Below are 18964 nucleotides of genomic sequence, written 5' to 3'. Positions count from 1 at the left end.
CCAATGCCTTACCAGATTACGGCCTTCGATTAGATTTCTTATAGTTTATCATTGGAAATTTTCAATTCGGTTGCTCAATGAAAACTCCAATTGTCATTCTAAGAGTATACTCTTTCATCATCAAACGTATTAGTGTTCAATCGGAAGTTCATTGAATCATGTGATTTGTTTGATGAATTGAATGCTACTTGATTGAATCATCATTCAATTTTTCTTTCTTTAAATCAAAACACTTCATATCGAGAGTCGAGATCAATCTCCAAAATTCAGCAGCGCTGCAATAAATAAAACACCTGCAATTCTTTTTTTTTCAAATCCATTTTGTTTTTTTTTATTTTTGATTTTTTTTGCATTAACAGAACTGATGTTATTCATTCACATTTGCAATTCCATAGTTTGTCATTGTTTTTTTTTTTGTTTAATCTAATCCCCTTAACTTAGAAAAAACTTTGATTAATTGTCTCTTAAAGATTACATGTTTACTAGATAAACTAAATGAAGGATTTTTAGATGCTTCTATGGCACAATAACATATTCTTTTAAAGGTTTTTTTTTCTTCTTCTTTTTTTGTATAATTTTTAGTAGAAAAAAATTGAATTGTGTAAGTTTGCAAAAACATGCGCATTTTCAGTAAATTCTTTTCCTCATAGATTTAGAAAGATTTGTTTTTGTCTTTTAAAAAAATATTGTTGCTGTCATAAAAATGCATCTGTTCACTTTGAATGTGTTAGTGTGAGGTGGTGTGTTTGTGTGGTGTGGTGTGGTGTGGTGTGGTGTGGTGTGGTGTGTGTATAGTGTTCTTAATATTTACGTGATTGTGTGTATGTTGTGTTTGTGTATTTTGAAATGTGCTTTACAGTTATGTGCATTTTGTGAATGATTGCTTTCCCCTTTTTTCCGTCTATTTCACTGTAGTGAATTGTAAGATTTTTGAAAAATCTCCTCGTTTTTTTTTTCTCTCTACCACCCCATCATATCATAGAGATTGTAAAATGAACTGTGAACGAATAGTAGCTGCCATCACAATTTTTAAAAAACAAAATACAAAGAGAGTAAAACGGTTTCGTAATAAATAAATGCAAGTTTTAAGCCTTAACTTCGATGTATAACAAAGGTATATAAAAAATTGGGCTGAGATTACGAAATTCCATGGAAAAAAATTGAGTATTTGTTTGGTTCGTGATGCGACACCATTGCATATTTGTTTCGGTTGTGTTTGAATTTGGCGGCGTGTGTGTGTGTGTGTGTCGGTCTATATGTGAGAGAACGATTTTCTGCGCGCAATGTGATCGCACGGTAGAAGAACAAAACTCGACGGTGGCTATTGTGTTGGGTTTCAGATTGTACAACAAGAAGATTTACATGACGATACACTTTCGTTGACGCCGTTTCATTGGTTCTGGTTTCAAAACGGCTCGAACAGCTTCATCGAATACCTAGAAAATGACAAAATGATTTTAGATTATTATTTTTGTTCTCTCCTCTGTTTCATAATGAGCACATTTCATGCAAATGAGATGCTTCAAAATCATTAGCATCTTAAAACCGACAAATAAATGAACCTAAAAAAATAAGCGACTCGATGCATGCAGTTTGTGAATGGTGGTCAAACCTGTTTTAGTCCTCGTTGCGTTAGCGCTGAACATTCCATATATTTTACGGCTCTAATTTTATTGGCTAATTTTTGACCTTGTTCGCGCTTCAACGGCGACAAACCTTGCTCCGATAAAGCACTTAACGTCTCTCTGTCATCCCTTAAATCTATTTTGGTACCTATTGAAAGGACAAAGAACGAGAAAAAAACACGTTTGTTAGAAGATGAACAATGAGTGAATGTATGGACATTTTGAACGAGTTTCGCTAACTCACCAACTAAGATCATTGGTGCATCGGGGCAGTGATGTTTTATTTCCGGATACCATTTCGATGTGACATTCTCAAATGATGACGGGCTGAAAAGAAACAAACCGATTGTTCGTGATTACGATGACTTGGCATAACAAAACATTTAGTGCTTACCTTGCAACACTAAAACAGACGAGAAAAACGTCAGTCTGTGGATATGACAAAGGTCGCAATCGATCGTAATCCTCTTGGCCAGCGGTATCCCATCTTGAAATGGAAAATGATTGTCAAAATCAGCGTTTTTTTCTTCTCATAATTAAAAAATCGTTCTGAAACGACAACATTGTTCGACAATGAACGAATAAGTTCGAAATAATACTTACAGTCCGAGTGAGACTTGAATACCATCCACCACCATTGGAGCGCTATAGTTGTCAAAGCTACAGATAAAGAAAAAAGGAAAAAATCGCATTTTATTTCAAAATTCTCACACTAAATTGCTTGATTTGTACAATGGAATTGACCGTTTACTCACACTGTGGGTACATATTCGCCGGGAAAGCTGTCTGTTGTGTAGGAGATCAACATGCAAGTTTTTCCCACTGTGCCGTCGCCAACAACAACGCATTTTATTGGTCGTCCAGATGACATCTGTAAGGCAGAAAAGCGACTGTTTTGTCAAAAATTCAATTGGAAATGTTCATGCAACCACTGAATTGTGTTTTATTCGATTCGGCTGAATGAGACAATCGAGCATATTTGCTCCGCACCGAATGCGAATGTGATGTACAAGTAAATGGGCTTGCTTTATTTGATAGTCAACCATTTTTAACGGCAATTTATTTCTTAATTTTGACTGCGTTTCTTCTCAATGAACCGTAAAATAACTGTTTGCATTGAAGCGAATTATAATTCACCAAGTCGCCAAAAAGAAAGAGAATCAAACTCCATTCAACATTTATCAAAATGGTATGCCGTACTAATGTATGGGTCTATGGACGTATAGATATGGTAATACGTTATATTACACACACGCGCTCCGTAGTTAAGTAGCACAATTGTAAGACTCAATTCGGGTAATTTGATATTTCAAAGCCATTTAACGACGGCTCAAAATCGTTCCATTCAAACTAGAACGATTAAAATGTCGACACCATAAATGGTATACACACACACATCATCAACAACTCAACTACTCACAACTCTTTGATTAATACGTGCAGATATTCTCTCTGCACACGAGATTCACTGAACCAATGTGCAAACTGAAATTATTAGTTGACTGTCGTTGTCGTCGTCGTCGTTGTTGTTGTTGTTGTTGTTGTTGTTACTGGTGTAGCTGTCTTGTCGTGTCGTGTCGCTGCTTGAATACTACGACTGTTGTTCTTGAATGAACAGCGGAAAAAAAGTCACTCGAATGCAACCCGAAGAGGAAAAAAAACAGAATATAATAATGCGGTACGTGTGAATCAATTACAATTGTTGTGAAGATTTTTGGAATTCCGTCTCAATTAAAGCCACTCGCATCGGCTTGAAAGGCACTCTCAAGCGGTTTAATGCGTTAATAAATTTAATCGTATTATCTCGATATATATAAACAGCAATGAATATCAACTCTTGTGATGGGTTATTTTGAAGAGAGGTTGTTTTGAACATTTCTTTTGAAGAAAAGAAAAACGAAATAAAAAAACTACATCAATCTGTGTACCAATTCATCCTTCGAACTCTGAGAAGATGAAAAGGTATCCAATGACGTCATGATATTGAAATAATAAACCATCATCTCTTTTTTGATACTGACACAAAAACAGCGACACAAACGCACATTTTAAAGGGGGCTAAGAGCAACCGAAACCATGTTTACTTTTTTCTCTCTATCTCTAAATTTTCAGCAATCTCATCTCGCACTGAAAATACCACGAACATTTAACGCCGTTGGTTTTTTTTTATTTCATCGAGCATTCGGCTTTACACACACCGAATTTGCAGCATATAACCGAGCATTTTAGATAGAGAGCGAGCGAGTGAGTGAGTGAAATTGAGTCCGTGTATTCATGACGTGCGCTTTATTTACACACGGGCCATCGTATTTATATCCGTTCTCACTCTGACTTTGTATAAATATAGAATTGATGTGGTTCTTGTGAACGACTTTAAAATCCCAACATATTTGATTTCCTTCTGCTTTCCACCTCTCTCTCTCTCTCTCTTTCTCTCTCTTTCTCTCTCCCTCTCTTACGTCGTCCCTCACTCTCCTTCGCTCTTGGCCGTTTGCTCTTTTATATGCTAGGCTCGAGCCGTCGATCGCATCAGATTTTCCATCCATCTCATTTGGCTCGTTAATACGTTATATTTATAACGCCAAAATCTCATTGCGAGATTTTCGATTTAGAATTTTTCGAGAGACAGAGCTACGGGCAAGCGAACAGTTTCGACTTTTGGTATTTCAATTTTGTTTAGTTTTCGGTTTCTATTTGTATAACTGCGGGAACCGAATGATATAAGTGTTATTTTGTAAACATGAATGATATATTAGTTTTCATTTTGAAAGAATTCGTTTGAACATAGAGTTAAGATAGACTTCGGTTAGCTAAATTTGGTTTGAAAAGTCGATGAAATGGAATCAAACACGAAAGAATGCATCGATTGATGACGACGGTCGATGAATTCGGACAACGACACTTTAAAATAAGATGGAATGAAACGAAATTATCATAAAAATCAATTAAAAAGGAAAACGTTAAGTCGTCGTGTATCCACACGAGAATTACGGCATGTCGATTGCAGCTGAACAAATTGCTTTCATTTCTTGTCTCAATTTCTTTCTCATTCTTTGTTCTTTGTTTGCGGTTCAGTCTTATTGGCTTTTAGTCATTCTCTCAATTTCTTTATCAATCTGTGTGTTATAGATGGAAGGAGAGTCTTGACCGCGCTCGGTCGCTGACTATTATTATGTTATTCATTTCAATTTCAGTTAATTTGTTCAACTATAAACCATTCAATTGAAGCACAAACATCCAACACACACACACAATGAGTGCGCATGAAGCGTACACATCGGCTGATTCACTCGTCTTTCTTCTTTCTCACTCTTTCTCTCTGTCTCTGTGCATATTGCGAATTGCACGAATTATGAAATCATTCGTTCATCACAATTAGACGTTTAAAAAGGCGAAACAAACTCGTTATTAAATGATTGACTGGAAATGGAAATCGTAACTTTCTTTCGAATTTTTTTGCCTTCAATTCGATAATATGTCAAAGTTGAAACAAATTATTCGACCGGCATTTCAGACGTAATTAATTCACAAACACATTCGCATAGCTCTTTGTCGCCGAATTCAAGATGAAAAAAAAAACACATTCGTTTACTTAATACATTTTTCCGTTTGCTGCGTACCTGAAATGAATGATGAACCAATAAATTATGCTAAAAATCAATTTCAAACACTGTTTACACACACACAATTCAACACGCGTTAGCACCTTGTCTCGCAAAATATTGGAACACACAATTTTAATCGGTGACAATTTTACTGCACATTCGTTGCGTTGTTATTTCTATGATACATTGGACATCACATACAAGAGAAGAAAAAACATCGACCGAATCAAACAAATCCAAAATAAACATGAACTCATAAATCACACGGCGCGATGTTGTTGTGCCTGATTGTAAGTTCACACAATGTCTTTCGCTTGTTTTTCTGTTTTTGTCGCCGATATGGGTTTATTTTTCCGCTCGTTCGCACACCGATTGCCGATTGGTTTGATATCCGTAAAATAATGATTTTTGGCTGCTTGATACACAATTTTGCGTCAATTACTGGAAGCCGCCGCCTTTTAAAGCCGCTCTTCTGTGCAATTATGACCGCTTTGACAACAGATACATGAAGAATCCTACACAAGCACAATGACACTCATATTGTCTTTGGGATCGATTGCCATCCATCTAGTGGCGAGAGTTGAAAGTTTTCGTTTTCACGAGGCGTCGGCTCACACAGTTTTGAAACGTCATTCGCACACACAACGAACAGCGTTCGCATCTGTTCGACTAGTAACATCACTCTCCGTTACATGGACAATGCCTCAGTGTTAGAGCGGGGCAGAATGAGAAAGACAAATGCTTCGGTCGACAGTAATACAAATGTTTTGCTTTTTGACATGTTTTTATTCAGCCGTTGCGAATGGGTGGTTCACAATGCAAATGGTGTAGATTCAATTGAATTTTTGAAGTCAACTGACTGTTTTAGCGGAATTGGTGTGTAACAATGGAATACAAAACCGAAATTGCAGTAATTATTTTTAATATACAGAAAAAAGTACAACTGTTTTTCTTTTAATTTAAAGCTGTGAATACATATATGTTTCCTATGTTGATTTTTGAATTTACAAGCTATTTCAAAGTACCCAAAAGTACTCTATTGAATGATTCTGATTGAATATTTGCTTTAAAATACAATATTTGTCTTTCTTTAAAAAACATTCATCTCTTGGTGATGCAATGTGCATTTGTTCTTACCATTTCTCTATTGCATGAATTCGTACGGTGAACTTCGATTCTACCGTCTCTGATTTTACACGAAAAATTAATGAATTTAGTCACTCCAGTCGAAAGGGAATCTTTCTTCTAAGAAAAGACCAACGATTGTTTTTTGAGGTTGAATAGATTTTTGTCTGGAAATTCATTCACAATGTCGGGCTGAAGGAATATTGTTGACTTTGGAAAAATCATCTAGTCTTGTTTTTCTAGGATGAGCCGAAACGATTCCATTAACTTTTGAAACAACAATTGCTATCCTCATGGAGTTGTGCAACGCCAATCGAGCACTAAAAAGCTTTCAATACATTGAGATTTTGGTAATATATTGTTACGTGACTTGATTTCTATGAATATTTCGATAGTATCCCTGATTATTATCTGCATGTACTTTTTGTGTACTTCATATTTGTACAACTTTCATGTTAATCCAATATTAAATGTAAATGAAAATGGATATTAGCGTTATTTGTTCAAATGTATTCAATTAACACGATTTTCATATTCATAAATACAAAAATAGGTAATTAGGATGATTGCACATGAATGATGAAATATTCCTTTGGATATTGGCGCGGATGACCTAAGCTGACCTCAAAAAATTAATTGCAGAATCGTGTAGTAATTTACATTCATTGAATTCATCAATATTTGGATCAACCGATACCGTACCAAGATCCAAGCGAAGATTCATTCAAAAAGATAATATGAACGTAAATTTAGTACGGTCTCCATTGTGTTTTGTAAATTTCCGCAAAATCGAAGAATAAGGACATTATCTGATTTGATTGGTAAATATTCATGCATCTATCAATTCTTCTCGTTATCCATACATATTCAGCATGTATTTCAACTATGGATATTATTCGCAGTACCCTTAGTTTACAACGATAAACACGCTCATGTGTATCAGTGATTCCGGTTCGATTGCTTGGCTTGTTGTCAACATGCTAGTTTAACGTGATGCTGACCATTACATGAACAAATTACATTTCTTCAAGAAGTTTCGTTTCATTTAAAAAAAGTGGCATAAAAATCGCCAAGGGAACATTTTGAAGACATATTTGTTTCGTTGCTTCATCGAGGAAGTTACTGGAAAAATAACGTCGGAAATAAAAGCCAACATTTTTCCTTGTTTTGTGCCCATTTCAATTTATTTCTGTTTTATTTCATTCAAAAAGGGAGTTTCAATCTAAAAGTTTATGAATTGGTTGCATTAAAAAAATCGAAAATGCATTTCAAATTCTGGAGATGAATTACTTCCGAGTTCAATTATTCTATCTGTTTGAAGGATACATAAACAATTGACTACTTTTTTAATAAATCCATGGGATGAGTTATTGGTTATTTCTTCAAGCGGTGAACGGTCTTCATGTGTTGATCGGCATTACCTTTTCTGACAAAGCTTACTTTGCATAGTTTGCATGGAATCCTCTCTCCAGTGTGATTTGTTCGCATGTGAATCTTCAATCTATCGATTTTTCGACAATGCTCTTTACACAAGTGGCATCGATACTGTCGGTGGCGACAGCTTTCTTCATGTCCATTTTTTATACCTTCGGTTGCATATCCGCCGAAGCATTTGGAGCATTCAAACGGGAACTGATCGCTGTGTCCTGTTGACAAATGTTGATTTAGGTTAATTCGTTGGACGAATTCTTTGCTACAAATTCCATATTTGATCGATCTTTCGGCTCCGTGTTTCGATTGCATGTGCAGTATCAAATGATCCTTGCGTATAGTTTTGTAATGACACACCTTACATGCCAATCGAATTCGTTGACAGCGCGTTTCGTGTGTTTGCTCCTCTTCTGGAGTGGCGAATCGTCGATCACATTTGGAACAAGCATTCGGCAGTTCAGCCAAGTGAGTTATTGAATGGCTTTGTAGATGGCTCTTCTTTGTAAACGCCTTGAAACAAATTGAACACTCGAACGGCTTTGCTCCTGTGTGAATCCGCATATGATAAGTCAAATTTATTTTTTGCTTTGCCTTATGTCCGCAAATTTCGCATTCGAATTGGCGCGGATTACAACATCGTTCATGGTTGATCGTAACCGATTCTCGTTCAAAACCTTGATTACATTTTGTGCAACGGAATTGGCCGTGCGTTTTCTTATGACGAATCAAATTATATTTTCGTGAAAAGGTATTCGAACAAACATCACATTGAAATGGCTTCTCTCCAGTGTGAATTCGTAAGTGTGTTAGGAGGTTAGACTTACTGAGCGTCATATGATCGCACACTTCACATTTGTGCTTCTTTTGCATTTTTTTCTCTTTATTCCTGGGAATCGTGCGCTTGTTTTGTTTTTTAGCATTTCCATTCCTTTTCCTCCCACTGCCAACTGGTTGCGGTGGTTGAACATCGACTACGCCACTCATCTCGTTATCATCACCATTTGCGACGTTCTCATTCGGTCGATCACATGATGTCGACTCCTTTCCGTTGCCCGTTTTTTCTTCCTCGCATTTGATTTCATCCTTTATCCCATCGAAGTCACATGCAAAGTCAACTGGTCCTTCGTACATCGCACGATATCTTCCAGCAACTCTTGGCCTTGGTACATCAATGACACCTTCTTTGTCGCATTCTTGCTTAATGACAGGCTCTTGTTTGATTTCTACCTTTGTCAACTTTGACTTGCGCTTACACCGCCTACCAGAAACACCTCTGAACGGGTTCATTATCTGTTAAATTCAAAAGAAACATCAAATGTACAACATTAACAAATGAATCATCTCAATGCAAAACACGTGGTTAACGCACACTAAATGTGCACACTGCGCACACTTTTAGGTGTATTTAATGCTATGTTTCTTCAAACGAATATTTTTTTTTGATTTGTGACTTTTTTTTTATTACGACGATTTCCAAAATCCTAATCCCAACTTCGGAATAAATGGAAAATATTCATAACTTACGTCTGCCCTTGCCTTTTTTCTGTTGAAATTTAAATAGTTTTTTCCGCGTATTGTCTTCAAAATGTCTGCCTCTTTCTGAGACCCACTGGAAAATAGCAAGCTCAGTAGAACAGAACCCACAGCATCGATGATGCGATGCAAACGATTGCTTGCCTTTGACATTTCGCTAAGTTGGCAACAACGCCAATCGTATACACTTAGTCTCCAGTGGCTATTTTTGAGGAAATTTATTGTTCAATTCGAAAACGTCCGTTAAAATCCTGGTATTTTTTACAGATTCAAATTTTAGTTGACCGCTATTATCATTTTGTCATTATAATTCAAAAAAATACGTGATAATTGGACTATTCTCAATACTCTATGAATGCAACCTATTTGAGTAGAGAAATACGGAACTAAGCAGCCAATATTAGTTACCACTTATGCGAACTGAATGAATAAATAATTATTATCGATGACAATGAAACAGGGTAGATGATTGAAAATCATAAGCAGTTTGAATTTAAATAAAAATTTGGGTGATTGCATCTAAGGAAAATGCAAAAAAAATATCGTTGAACACAGATCAAACTTGCGCATTCACTTTCACATGTGAAATTTAAAAAAAACATCATAGAACGGAATGTCAAACAACGACACACTCAATTGTTATGTTTATGTTGAAATATAAACAAATGAGTATCAAGAATCCGCATGCTTCACGGACGTTGCAAATAATATAGGAAGTGTCGGTACAAATGCGCTAAATCTAAATGGAAACATTTATTTAGTTGAATTTTATTGAAATAATGATATGTTAAAAAGAATACAAGTCATTTTCGATTGAATCATATCGGATTTCTTCGCATTTTCATATCTCGTCGATTGCGCTACTGAAGGGAAGACCCCCGTTTGATTTGAATATCGAGCGTGAAAGTGCCAACTAAAACCGAGACATTTCGTTTCACACTTACGGACTTGGATTTCAACATAAAAAAAACCTAACCTCACTGAAAACAGGAACTTTTTGGTGATTCAAATTGATTCACAAATTTAATTACATGTTTTGTTGAATTGATGTGAATATGGAATGCTTCAAAATGATCTCTGAAATGGCAATGCAATTGCAAAACATAATGCATCCATTGGACAGCTTTTGCCATAATAATTAAACTATGATTTTTTGAATTTTAAACTTCAAAAGTTTTAATTGGGAGCATTTGACACAAGCGGAGACAATTTACAAGGCATCAAATACTTACTTTTCATCTATTTGGCTTCACCTCAGGAAAAGACGTATATGCAATTAAGATACGCGAAATTATGATGTGAGAATAATTTTTTTTCTTGAACTTTCCTTCAACCGCATTTCCGTCACACCGTCCCACGAAATTCAACCCACATACCAAAGGAATATTAAGTTTTATGGAAGCATTCATTTTCATCTCTTTTAGCTCTGCCCACTTTGAGACTATGATTTTGTAATGTGTTTGGATTGTGTTTTTAAACGATTAGATTTATTAGACATTTTAATATTCGTACAATGACTACTTTCGCAAATTTTCCATCGTATTGCCAATATGACACATCTCTGATGCATCAGACAGAGAAAGCGCATTTGCCACCTCGGCATTTAATCTTTATATCCATCTTTATGTACCATTAAGCAAAGTAAATCAAGGATTCACGTGTCGATCCTGATCTGCGCTAATCACTTTTTCGTTTACACAAAAGCCTGCTATTTGGATTTGTGTTGAGTACTTAAGTTAATAAAACATATCGACGCCTACTGACCCTTTTTCACACTCATTTCTAATCTCACGAACACAACTGTAAATATCAGCCAACGGCGAAGAAGCATCAAAATGTTCATATCGGTTTCAGGTGTAAAATTGAACATTCCGATACGATTGGATGCAGAGTATTTTTTCATGAAATACGTAAATGAATCAATTTATGTTGCTTTGGATGAAATGAATCAAGAAAAATTACTTCCTAAAAACTGATTGATTGATGTTGTGAATGATACCAATAAAGTCGAAATAGGAAAACCTAAATTTCTATTCCAAACTAAAAATTTTACGAGAAAGAAATTAAAGAGCTAAAAAGAAAATATTAAATTTTAATTGAATTTTCAGAGAGTTTTCTAAAAAAAAAATCAGAAAAATTTTCCTGTTTTCGGGGGAGTGTTTTGAATTTGTAGGTGGATTTGATTTTATCCTCATAATTTTCGCATGTTGTATTAAAATGAATATTTTCTAAATTGGATACTGTAATATTATCGATAAAGCATAGAAAAACTGATATTTATTGACAATTTCTTGTTAAAATCGGAAACAAAATGATAAATATTCAAGAATTTTCATCTTTGTACCACATTTTGCTAAAATCATTTTGGTCAACCTTTTGAAAACAAAACAAAAAAGTTAAAAGTAAAACCAATAAGTTATGCTAACAATTTGTTTTGCTGAGTCGACTTTGAACATTCGAGTCATTTTTTCTCAACAGTTAGACCAACATTGTTATATTCAATGTGAAAGAATTTAATCTGGTCTGTGCATAGTTTTGACATATTGTTGACAGTTGAACACATTGACCTTTTCCAAATAAGTGCAAATGATGCAATGAATCACTATTATCGCATCTGTTAACATGTTTGCCGAAATAATTTGTTTATAAAGCAAATTTTCGACGAAAACTGATAGGAAGTTGTACAAAAACTGCATCACAACTATTGTGAAGTAGTTTCAAAAGGGCGCATAACGGCTTACTTAATGAAATTCATTGCATCGTACGATTGAATAATGAACAAAATGTTGATAACTACAACAGCAACATAAGTGCAACGATAGCTATGGCAAAAGGTTGGATACGTTATATGAGTTAAAATATTGATTTATGAAGCCTAACAAAAGCACTTCTTTGCATATGTCTAGCCTTAAACTTGACATGGAATATTTTGCTTATGAAACCAATTAAAATTATTTGAACAAATCTTCAGTTAGTCAGCAAATTCTGTGTGTGACCATGAGTTTCTATCCACATTCACAATCGGCCGGTATTTGCCGTCTCATTGTCATGGCCGGAAAAAAGGCCTAGTCGATATTACAGCTTGATTCGTTTGTTTTACTCCCGTGACATTTGGAAAATCATTTTTATCTGCGTCCACAGAAAAAATATTGTAGAAAAATCGTGATAGTAAAAAACATTTTTTAATCGAAAAAGGAAACTAAAATCTCTATTTCGCACTAATAAAGTTCTTAATGGTTCCGCTGTGCGATTAACACGGATGATTTTGTGATTGCACGAGTTTTGAATGAGTTGAATCTGAATGCAGTCAAACTATTTGAAGAAAAAAAAAATGAAAAACAGGCAGTAAATCAAACCTCTATACAAATATAGGCGCAAATGTAAGTACAGAACAAAACGAAAACAGTGAAGAAAAAAATACAATCAGCGCGCTTCGAGTGATAAAATAGAAACGGGAATAATAACAATACTTTTGCGAAAGAGACAGAGACAGAGAGAGAGTGAGATGGAGTGACAGTGAACATAAACATTGCCGTGGAAGTACGGAAGAAAATCTCCGCGACGCACGTGTTCATCTGTTCCAACGACGACGACGAAGAAACAAAAACACACAAATTACGTGGCTATAGCGTACACACATGCAATGTTTGTACATTTGCTTCGTCGTTGCAATAACATTCGTAATAAGTGACGCATATTGAAATTGTGGAAGCATAAGTCTGGAAATGGGTTTTCTTTTTAATTAACCGAATGCATTGAAAAATAACCATTTGCAAATCGGAATCACATTCAACACGACAATGCGTTGTTTATTCGTTCATTCTTCAGCAAACGTGGAAATTATGTGTAAATGCGACGTGGTTTTAGCGCGACTCTCTTCATTGGGACAAGAAAAAAAAACATGGGATGTAGAGTATATGGTGTGGAAAGAAAATACAAAACAGCTTTTTGACGAAATGTTTATGTGAAACGCAAACGGCAGAGAATGGAAAAAAATATAACCGAAAATGTGTGAAACGACACAGCGACAGAAAAGGTTTGAGGAGGTCACGCATACACACAATCATTGGACGACGATGCGAGAGAATACAAATTACTCTTTTTCCTTACGAATTTATATTTTAAGGGGAGTAAAATGCCGTCATACAATCTGTATGTATGCATCGTCATACACGGTTGGCATCGTCTCATACACAGCAACGTCGAATGCTCTGCACTAACTAAGAAAAAAAATGATCACAAAATGTGCTCAAATCGATTATGAAATCCATCGATTCACGTTCAATTGCAACAAACGCATCAGCGATCATAGCGACAATTGGGGCCAATTCGAACTTGATCACTGATAAACGCAAAAATTGCACGTTTCAAAAACACTTTCGTTTGTATCGTCTGAACGCAATGTTTGGTTTGAACAAATGATATACACAGAAATTAACTGTGAATGGAATGTTCAATGAATTGTAAACGAAGTCTACACACGGCCCAAACCGCAGACGGCGCGTTTTTGTTGTCTGAATCGAAGCGATTTGTTCCAGCGAGTGAGAACTCAAGTGAGAAAAAATTGTCATCATCACATTTGTTTACACACAAAGAAAACGAGAATAACAAAAAAAGGGAAGACTGTTTCGACTGTGTTAGGCTTGTTTTTTCCGCGGAATTCGTGCAAAACTCAAATTGGGTGCTGTTTTTAGCCAAAATCACACTCATAAAAAAACATATTTGGAAAGTAGTAAAACAGAAATGAGATAATGATTGTAAAAAAAATTCCAACCTCGACATTACGAAATGTGTTCGAATGAAAACAGAGGGCAAAAAAGCAACACAAACTGCTTTATTTGAATGAACTGATGGAAGAAATTCGATCGAAATATCTATGAAAATTGTGAAGCGATAACGATCTATTAATGAGCAAATATCTGAGGCATGTGGACGAATGCGAATAACGAAAGATAAATACAGACGTCACAACTAAGCATTTTTTTATTTATTTACTATATCAGTTTAGATATATTCAGGCGAAATATTTACGCTACGAACGCAGTCGACTGAAACTGCGTAGTAAAATACTGTGCTACACAAAGTTAAGCTAAGTAGAGAAATTAGTTTGCGTTTTCTGATCCATCTCTATCTCGTTTTTTCATTCCTGTTATCTCTCATTCTATCGCTCTCGATCCGTCATCGTTTTTGATTACCCTCCGTTTGCGTTACTCTCGGACTCACGCACGCAACATCCCGATGCGCAAAACGCCATTTACATATATAGCGTTTCAACTCGCCACACATGCCACCTGATTTCACTCACTCTGTTTTGCGCGGTGCGAAAGATAGAGCGATCACAAAAATAAATGGTAACACTCGAACAATCAAGCAACGCTTGCTGCTACTGCGGCTCTCTGCGTTCAGGGCAAAAATAAATTTATCTCATTCCAAATCGATTCTAGGAAAATCACATTACATGATTCGACGATATCTATCTTTTTGTTTCTACTTCTTCATATTTTTTGCGAATCAAATGAAGAGAAATGCTGCGCATTTAAATCCACAAGATTAAGTGGATTGACTCATCGAATAAAAAGTTTTGCTTGCCAATTGTACGCAACAAATCAATTTAACATTCATGATTGATATCGCATATTGTACAGTAAAATGCATCGCGGACTGAACGAAGAAAAAAAAATATCTGGATCAACTGTGATTGTTATCGAAAAAATGTGACCAGTTCTGAATGTGACCATTTCAAATACGCGGCAACCGCAAAAGCGACAAAGGGAAAGAGAGAGAGAGAGAGAGAGAGAGAGAGAGAGAGAGAGAGAGAGATCAACCAATTGGAACAGACGAAACGGAGCAGCAAAGAGATTTAAATAGGGAGCGAGAGAAAGAAGGATCGTCTGCGTTGCACGGAGGCATGTCTCCGTAAATAATGAAATTCTATTTGTACATTGTTGCAAACGACAACATTGACTATAATATACAAACTTGTCAATCGCACGAGTGCTAAAATTGCCCGTATGCGCCGAGTATTGCATGCTATTCAATGCTGCGTGAGCATTTGTGCGTTCGTCATGTCGATTGTAAAATTGGATTGTAGAGCGATCTGGCGGCATACCACACTCATAAATCTTATAACGATTTTTAATGCATTTTGTGCACATCATGAGAATTTTATGGGCTATTTTTTGTATGCGCGCATATTTTTTTTATGTCATATGCACGCGGTTTGGAAAATATGGACCAGACAATCACATGCCAGTTTCTCTCTATTCCTCTTTCTTCGTGCATTTCCTTTGTCTTGATTCCACGCTATTATGCGTTCCGCCCAATGCAATGAATGGCAAAGAATAAATTCACGACAATCGCTTATATCAAGTTTGAATGAACGGCGAACTCTCTGCGCACAAATAAAAGCATCGGGACAGTCAAAGCGTGTATTGTCTGTACTTCCTTTTCAAAGAACGGAAACATTTAACGCGCTAAAAAAAAACCTAAACAACGCAGCACATTTCAATCATATTCAAATTGTATGTCAAGATAAACGTAGTGCGTATGTATCGACCCCCCCGAAACGAAATGAGCACGAGAGTATTGAAAATGTATAAGCGCAATCCTCTTTCAGTTCACTTCGACTGTATTGCTTCAGCAACATATTCTAATGTTCGCATTCAATATTTAAATGACCTCCAAATCATTTGGTTCAGTGTATTGGTTTAAAAGTCTATTCGCGCACATACCATACAATTCCTTTGCATACTATTAGTATTATGCTTTTTTCTCCTCTTCTGGTTCGCTCACTCACTCGTTTCTTTCGTTCATTCAAACTTGGATAATGTTTGAATTACACGCGTTCGTCACATTTGCACGTCAATAATTGATCAAGTAAGCAATTATGTGTGCGTTTTACGATGTTATATTTTTGTTCGTTCGTTCATTCGTGTATGTAGCGAGTAGCGAGCGGAACAAATTTTTACTCACTCCGTCACTCGATGTGTGTTTATGTATGAATATCATTTAAGTAGAAAATATTTTAATTTGATTTTGCTCGCTCTCTCGTACGTGGGCATATTTGAATCGTCAATTCAAAATACTGCTTACGATTTTCGGCAGGAATTTGTACAAAATCAATTTCGTGTTAAAATATAGAAGAAACAGATTAGGAATTTGAATGCTACGCAATCACAATCATTTTTCTTTTTTTTCTTTCTAATTTTGCCGGAATTTTTATCATTTTTTTTTTCTTCATTTTTTTCATGTTGGGTTTGATTTCCATGCCTTTTTTGCTCAATCTTTTATTCTCTCAAATTAAATTTCATTTCAGCTGTATATTCCCCTTCAACAAAGATATAGAATGAATGAAAAAAAAAAATAACAGAAGCGGGTTAATTTATATAATAATCGGCTAAGAATTATGAAACACAAACTGGTTCTAATTGGATTGATTCTGGCTAAAGACCAATAAATTAGAATAATTCTTTTCGGGTTGGCTGTTGTGTTTTTTTTTTAGAAATTGCGGTGTGAAATGCAGCACACCCGAAAAGATCGAAGGATGGTACGAGCAAGAGATAAACAGAGGGAGGGAGTAGACTGAAATGTTTGACTTTTGCCCCAGTTGTGTCAAGTATACCGAATAGATACTTAAGCACCAAAAATTATCGTACATTTTTCTATTGACTTGATAATAATTTTTTTTTTTCTTATATTCATTAGCATCTGTTTTATCAACGGCTTACCTACCTAGCCAAGAGATAATCGAATATATTTTCTATTGACATAGCAAAAATAAAACCGGCGCAACCAACGCACACACAATTTAAACTCGTTCAAGATCAAACATAAATAAATAGATAGCATGATCTCTATAATGAGCAATGAATAAACAGAAAAAAAGTTTCAAATCACTTGCTGAAAAACGTTGGCCGGTTTACATGCAATTTTTTTGCTTGCTATTTCTATATATTTCTCCCTCTTGCCTTTTGCCACTGCTCTAAACCTCTCACTCTATCATTCCTTCGTGTTGTGTTTCACTCCCCTTTGAACCGTCCTCCTCTGGCTCTTTTCCTCCTGTTCTCGTTCACTTTGTCTCGTTCTCGTGATGATATGTGTGCAAAAAAGCCAGATTATTATCAAACAAGACGATTATTCTCATGAATCTAAGATCAAATCGAATTCATTTCCTCCGCTACTTACATTCACACAGACAACAATGTTGATCATCACTGTTCATCGCTTGAATTGAATGAGATGTCCCAGAAGTGAAGGAATGAACAGATGGATTTTTTTTTCTTTTGAGAAAAGGCTCTTTTGTTCATACGTCATATATGTAAATTGCGTGCGAACGTAAAGAGCGCGCGAGAATCACGGTTGAAAGTACGTAAAATGCAAAGTTTTTTTCTGTTCTCCTCTTTCGAATGCAATGCGCACATCTGCACTGCACACCACTTGCCATACAAAAAATATCAACGATACTGATTTAAGCACCAATTAAATAACCAGCTAAAAGGAATTAGTATGGGTTCAACTACTCGAAAGATATACCATTCATACAATACATTTCTCGTTGTCTTTCTTCTTTTTCGTTCTATTTACTGGTGCGCCATGGTAAATTCAATCGTGCATTGGTCAGAGGCTGAACCGTGAGTTGAATTTAATCAACTAGAAGAATGTTGTATATCGGTATGCATTTACTTCGAGATTACGCACTCACGATGTAAAAGACGAAATATACCGTATAGTACTCTGTTAATATTTCATTACAGCCCGAAAAAATTTTTCCCTCTTCAATTTCATACATCGTTTCGTTCATTCCAAAACTTTACCTACATTGTCCTAATTGCGATAACATTTCATAAATCATCGATGATTTTATACCAACCGAGTGAACATTCTACAATTACTGCCACTCAACGCTAATCGTTGTGCTTTGGAATTGGTTTCTTTTTTTTCGTTCAAGAGCCTTTTCAATTCGTTCTTTTCGTTGTGGTAGTTTATTTGGTATATTGATAACATTCGGACTGATAGCATTCGAATTTGATAAAATGCGATATGGATAGTTCTTGTGACCGAAAACAGTGATAAAGCAGTGAAGATAGAAACACGAAAATAAAGAATTTATTATCATTTCGAATTTGAAGGCAACGATTTTCTGTCCTTATCTCTCTCGTTGCCTCTTCATGGCTGTCTCTCTTATTTTTGGTGCTTTATGAATGTGTGTGTGTGTGTGTGGCGGTCAAATTTTTCCAAAAGGCCGAGAACGAGAGATACACAGCAAATGCTTCATCAATTTACATAGATGTGAACTGAAATGAAAATGTTGTAATGGACAGAATGGAAAAAAATGTTTTATTTATTCATTTTGGCTCATACGGAGTGGCCCAGTCCAATCAAATCGAATCGAAATTGAAACTAATCAAATCGACTCCACATTATTATTCAATTACACACGCGGTATTGATGTCGACGACTACGAACTTACGACATACACACACACACACACACATACAATGTATATAGTTCGATGTGCGACGCAGTTCGCTCTCTCTCTCTCTCACTCTCTTTATTCCCCGATAAGCTCATTTATAATAATTTAACTTTGAACATAAGTTAACAGTTCGATCATCGCACTCACACACTGTTGTGTCAGTCGCAAGC

At 35.7% G+C, this 18964-nt stretch overlaps 2 protein-coding genes across 4 annotated transcripts; both read right to left on the bottom strand.

Moving 5' to 3' along the window:
• Window positions 1-302: 302 nt before the first annotated feature.
• Window positions 303-5736, bottom strand: LOC129565356 (ras-related C3 botulinum toxin substrate 1). Of its 3 annotated transcripts, none has more exons than XM_055440159.1 (7): window positions 3046-5736; window positions 2381-2496; window positions 2229-2285; window positions 2020-2112; window positions 1870-1952; window positions 1613-1773; window positions 303-1436 (listed from the first exon to the last, which is right to left on the bottom strand). In XM_055440159.1, the coding sequence occupies exons 2-7, from the start codon at window positions 2494-2496 to the stop codon at window positions 1359-1361; spliced, it is 588 nt and encodes a 195-aa protein (XP_055296134.1). In that variant the 5' UTR covers window positions 3046-5736; the 3' UTR covers window positions 303-1358. The 3 variants fall into 3 exon arrangements, with proteins under 3 accessions (XP_055296134.1, XP_055296132.1, XP_055296135.1); XM_055440157.1 differs by having other exon boundaries at window positions 5246-5732; XM_055440160.1 differs by having other exon boundaries at window positions 3671-5245.
• A 2199-nt stretch (window positions 5737-7935) lies between these two features.
• On the bottom strand, window positions 7936-17587 carry LOC129564917 (zinc finger protein 300-like). The gene is made up of 3 exons (XM_055439167.1): window positions 17504-17587; window positions 8144-9076; window positions 7936-8001 (listed from the first exon to the last, which is right to left on the bottom strand). Exons 1-3 carry the CDS (start codon window positions 17528-17530, stop codon window positions 7936-7938), a joined length of 1026 nt encoding a protein of 341 aa, XP_055295142.1. The 5' UTR covers window positions 17531-17587.
• Between the last annotated feature and the right edge of the window lie 1377 nt (window positions 17588-18964).

Source organism: Sitodiplosis mosellana, unplaced genomic scaffold (assembly GCF_009176505.1).
Source record: "Sitodiplosis mosellana isolate CC-2019 unplaced genomic scaffold, AAFC_SMos_1.0 Smas_scaffold_2, whole genome shotgun sequence".
NCBI classification, from domain to species: domain Eukaryota; kingdom Metazoa; phylum Arthropoda; class Insecta; order Diptera; family Cecidomyiidae; genus Sitodiplosis; species Sitodiplosis mosellana.
This window is presented reverse-complemented; position numbering and strand designations above follow the sequence as displayed.

Coding starts and splice junctions, on each gene's coding strand:
- LOC129564917 (XM_055439167.1), bottom strand. CDS start 17,530: ATGATCAACATTGTTGTCTGTGTGAAT. Junction 9,077..17,503: donor ACATTGTTGTCTGTGTGAAT/GTAAGTAGCGGA, acceptor TGAATTTAACAG/ATAATGAACCCGTTCAGAGG. Junction 8,002..8,143: donor GAATTCGATTGGCATGTAAG/GTGTGTCATTAC, acceptor ATTTGTCAACAG/GACACAGCGATCAGTTCCCG.
- LOC129565356 (XM_055440159.1), bottom strand. CDS start 2,496: ATGTCATCTGGACGACCAATAAAATGCGTTGTTGTTGGCGACGGCACA. Junction 2,286..2,380: donor GGCGAATATGTACCCACAGT/GTGAGTAAACGG, acceptor CTTTATCTGTAG/CTTTGACAACTATAGCGCTC. Junction 2,113..2,228: donor ATTCAAGTCTCACTCGGACT/GTAAGTATTATT, acceptor TTCCATTTCAAG/ATGGGATACCGCTGGCCAAG.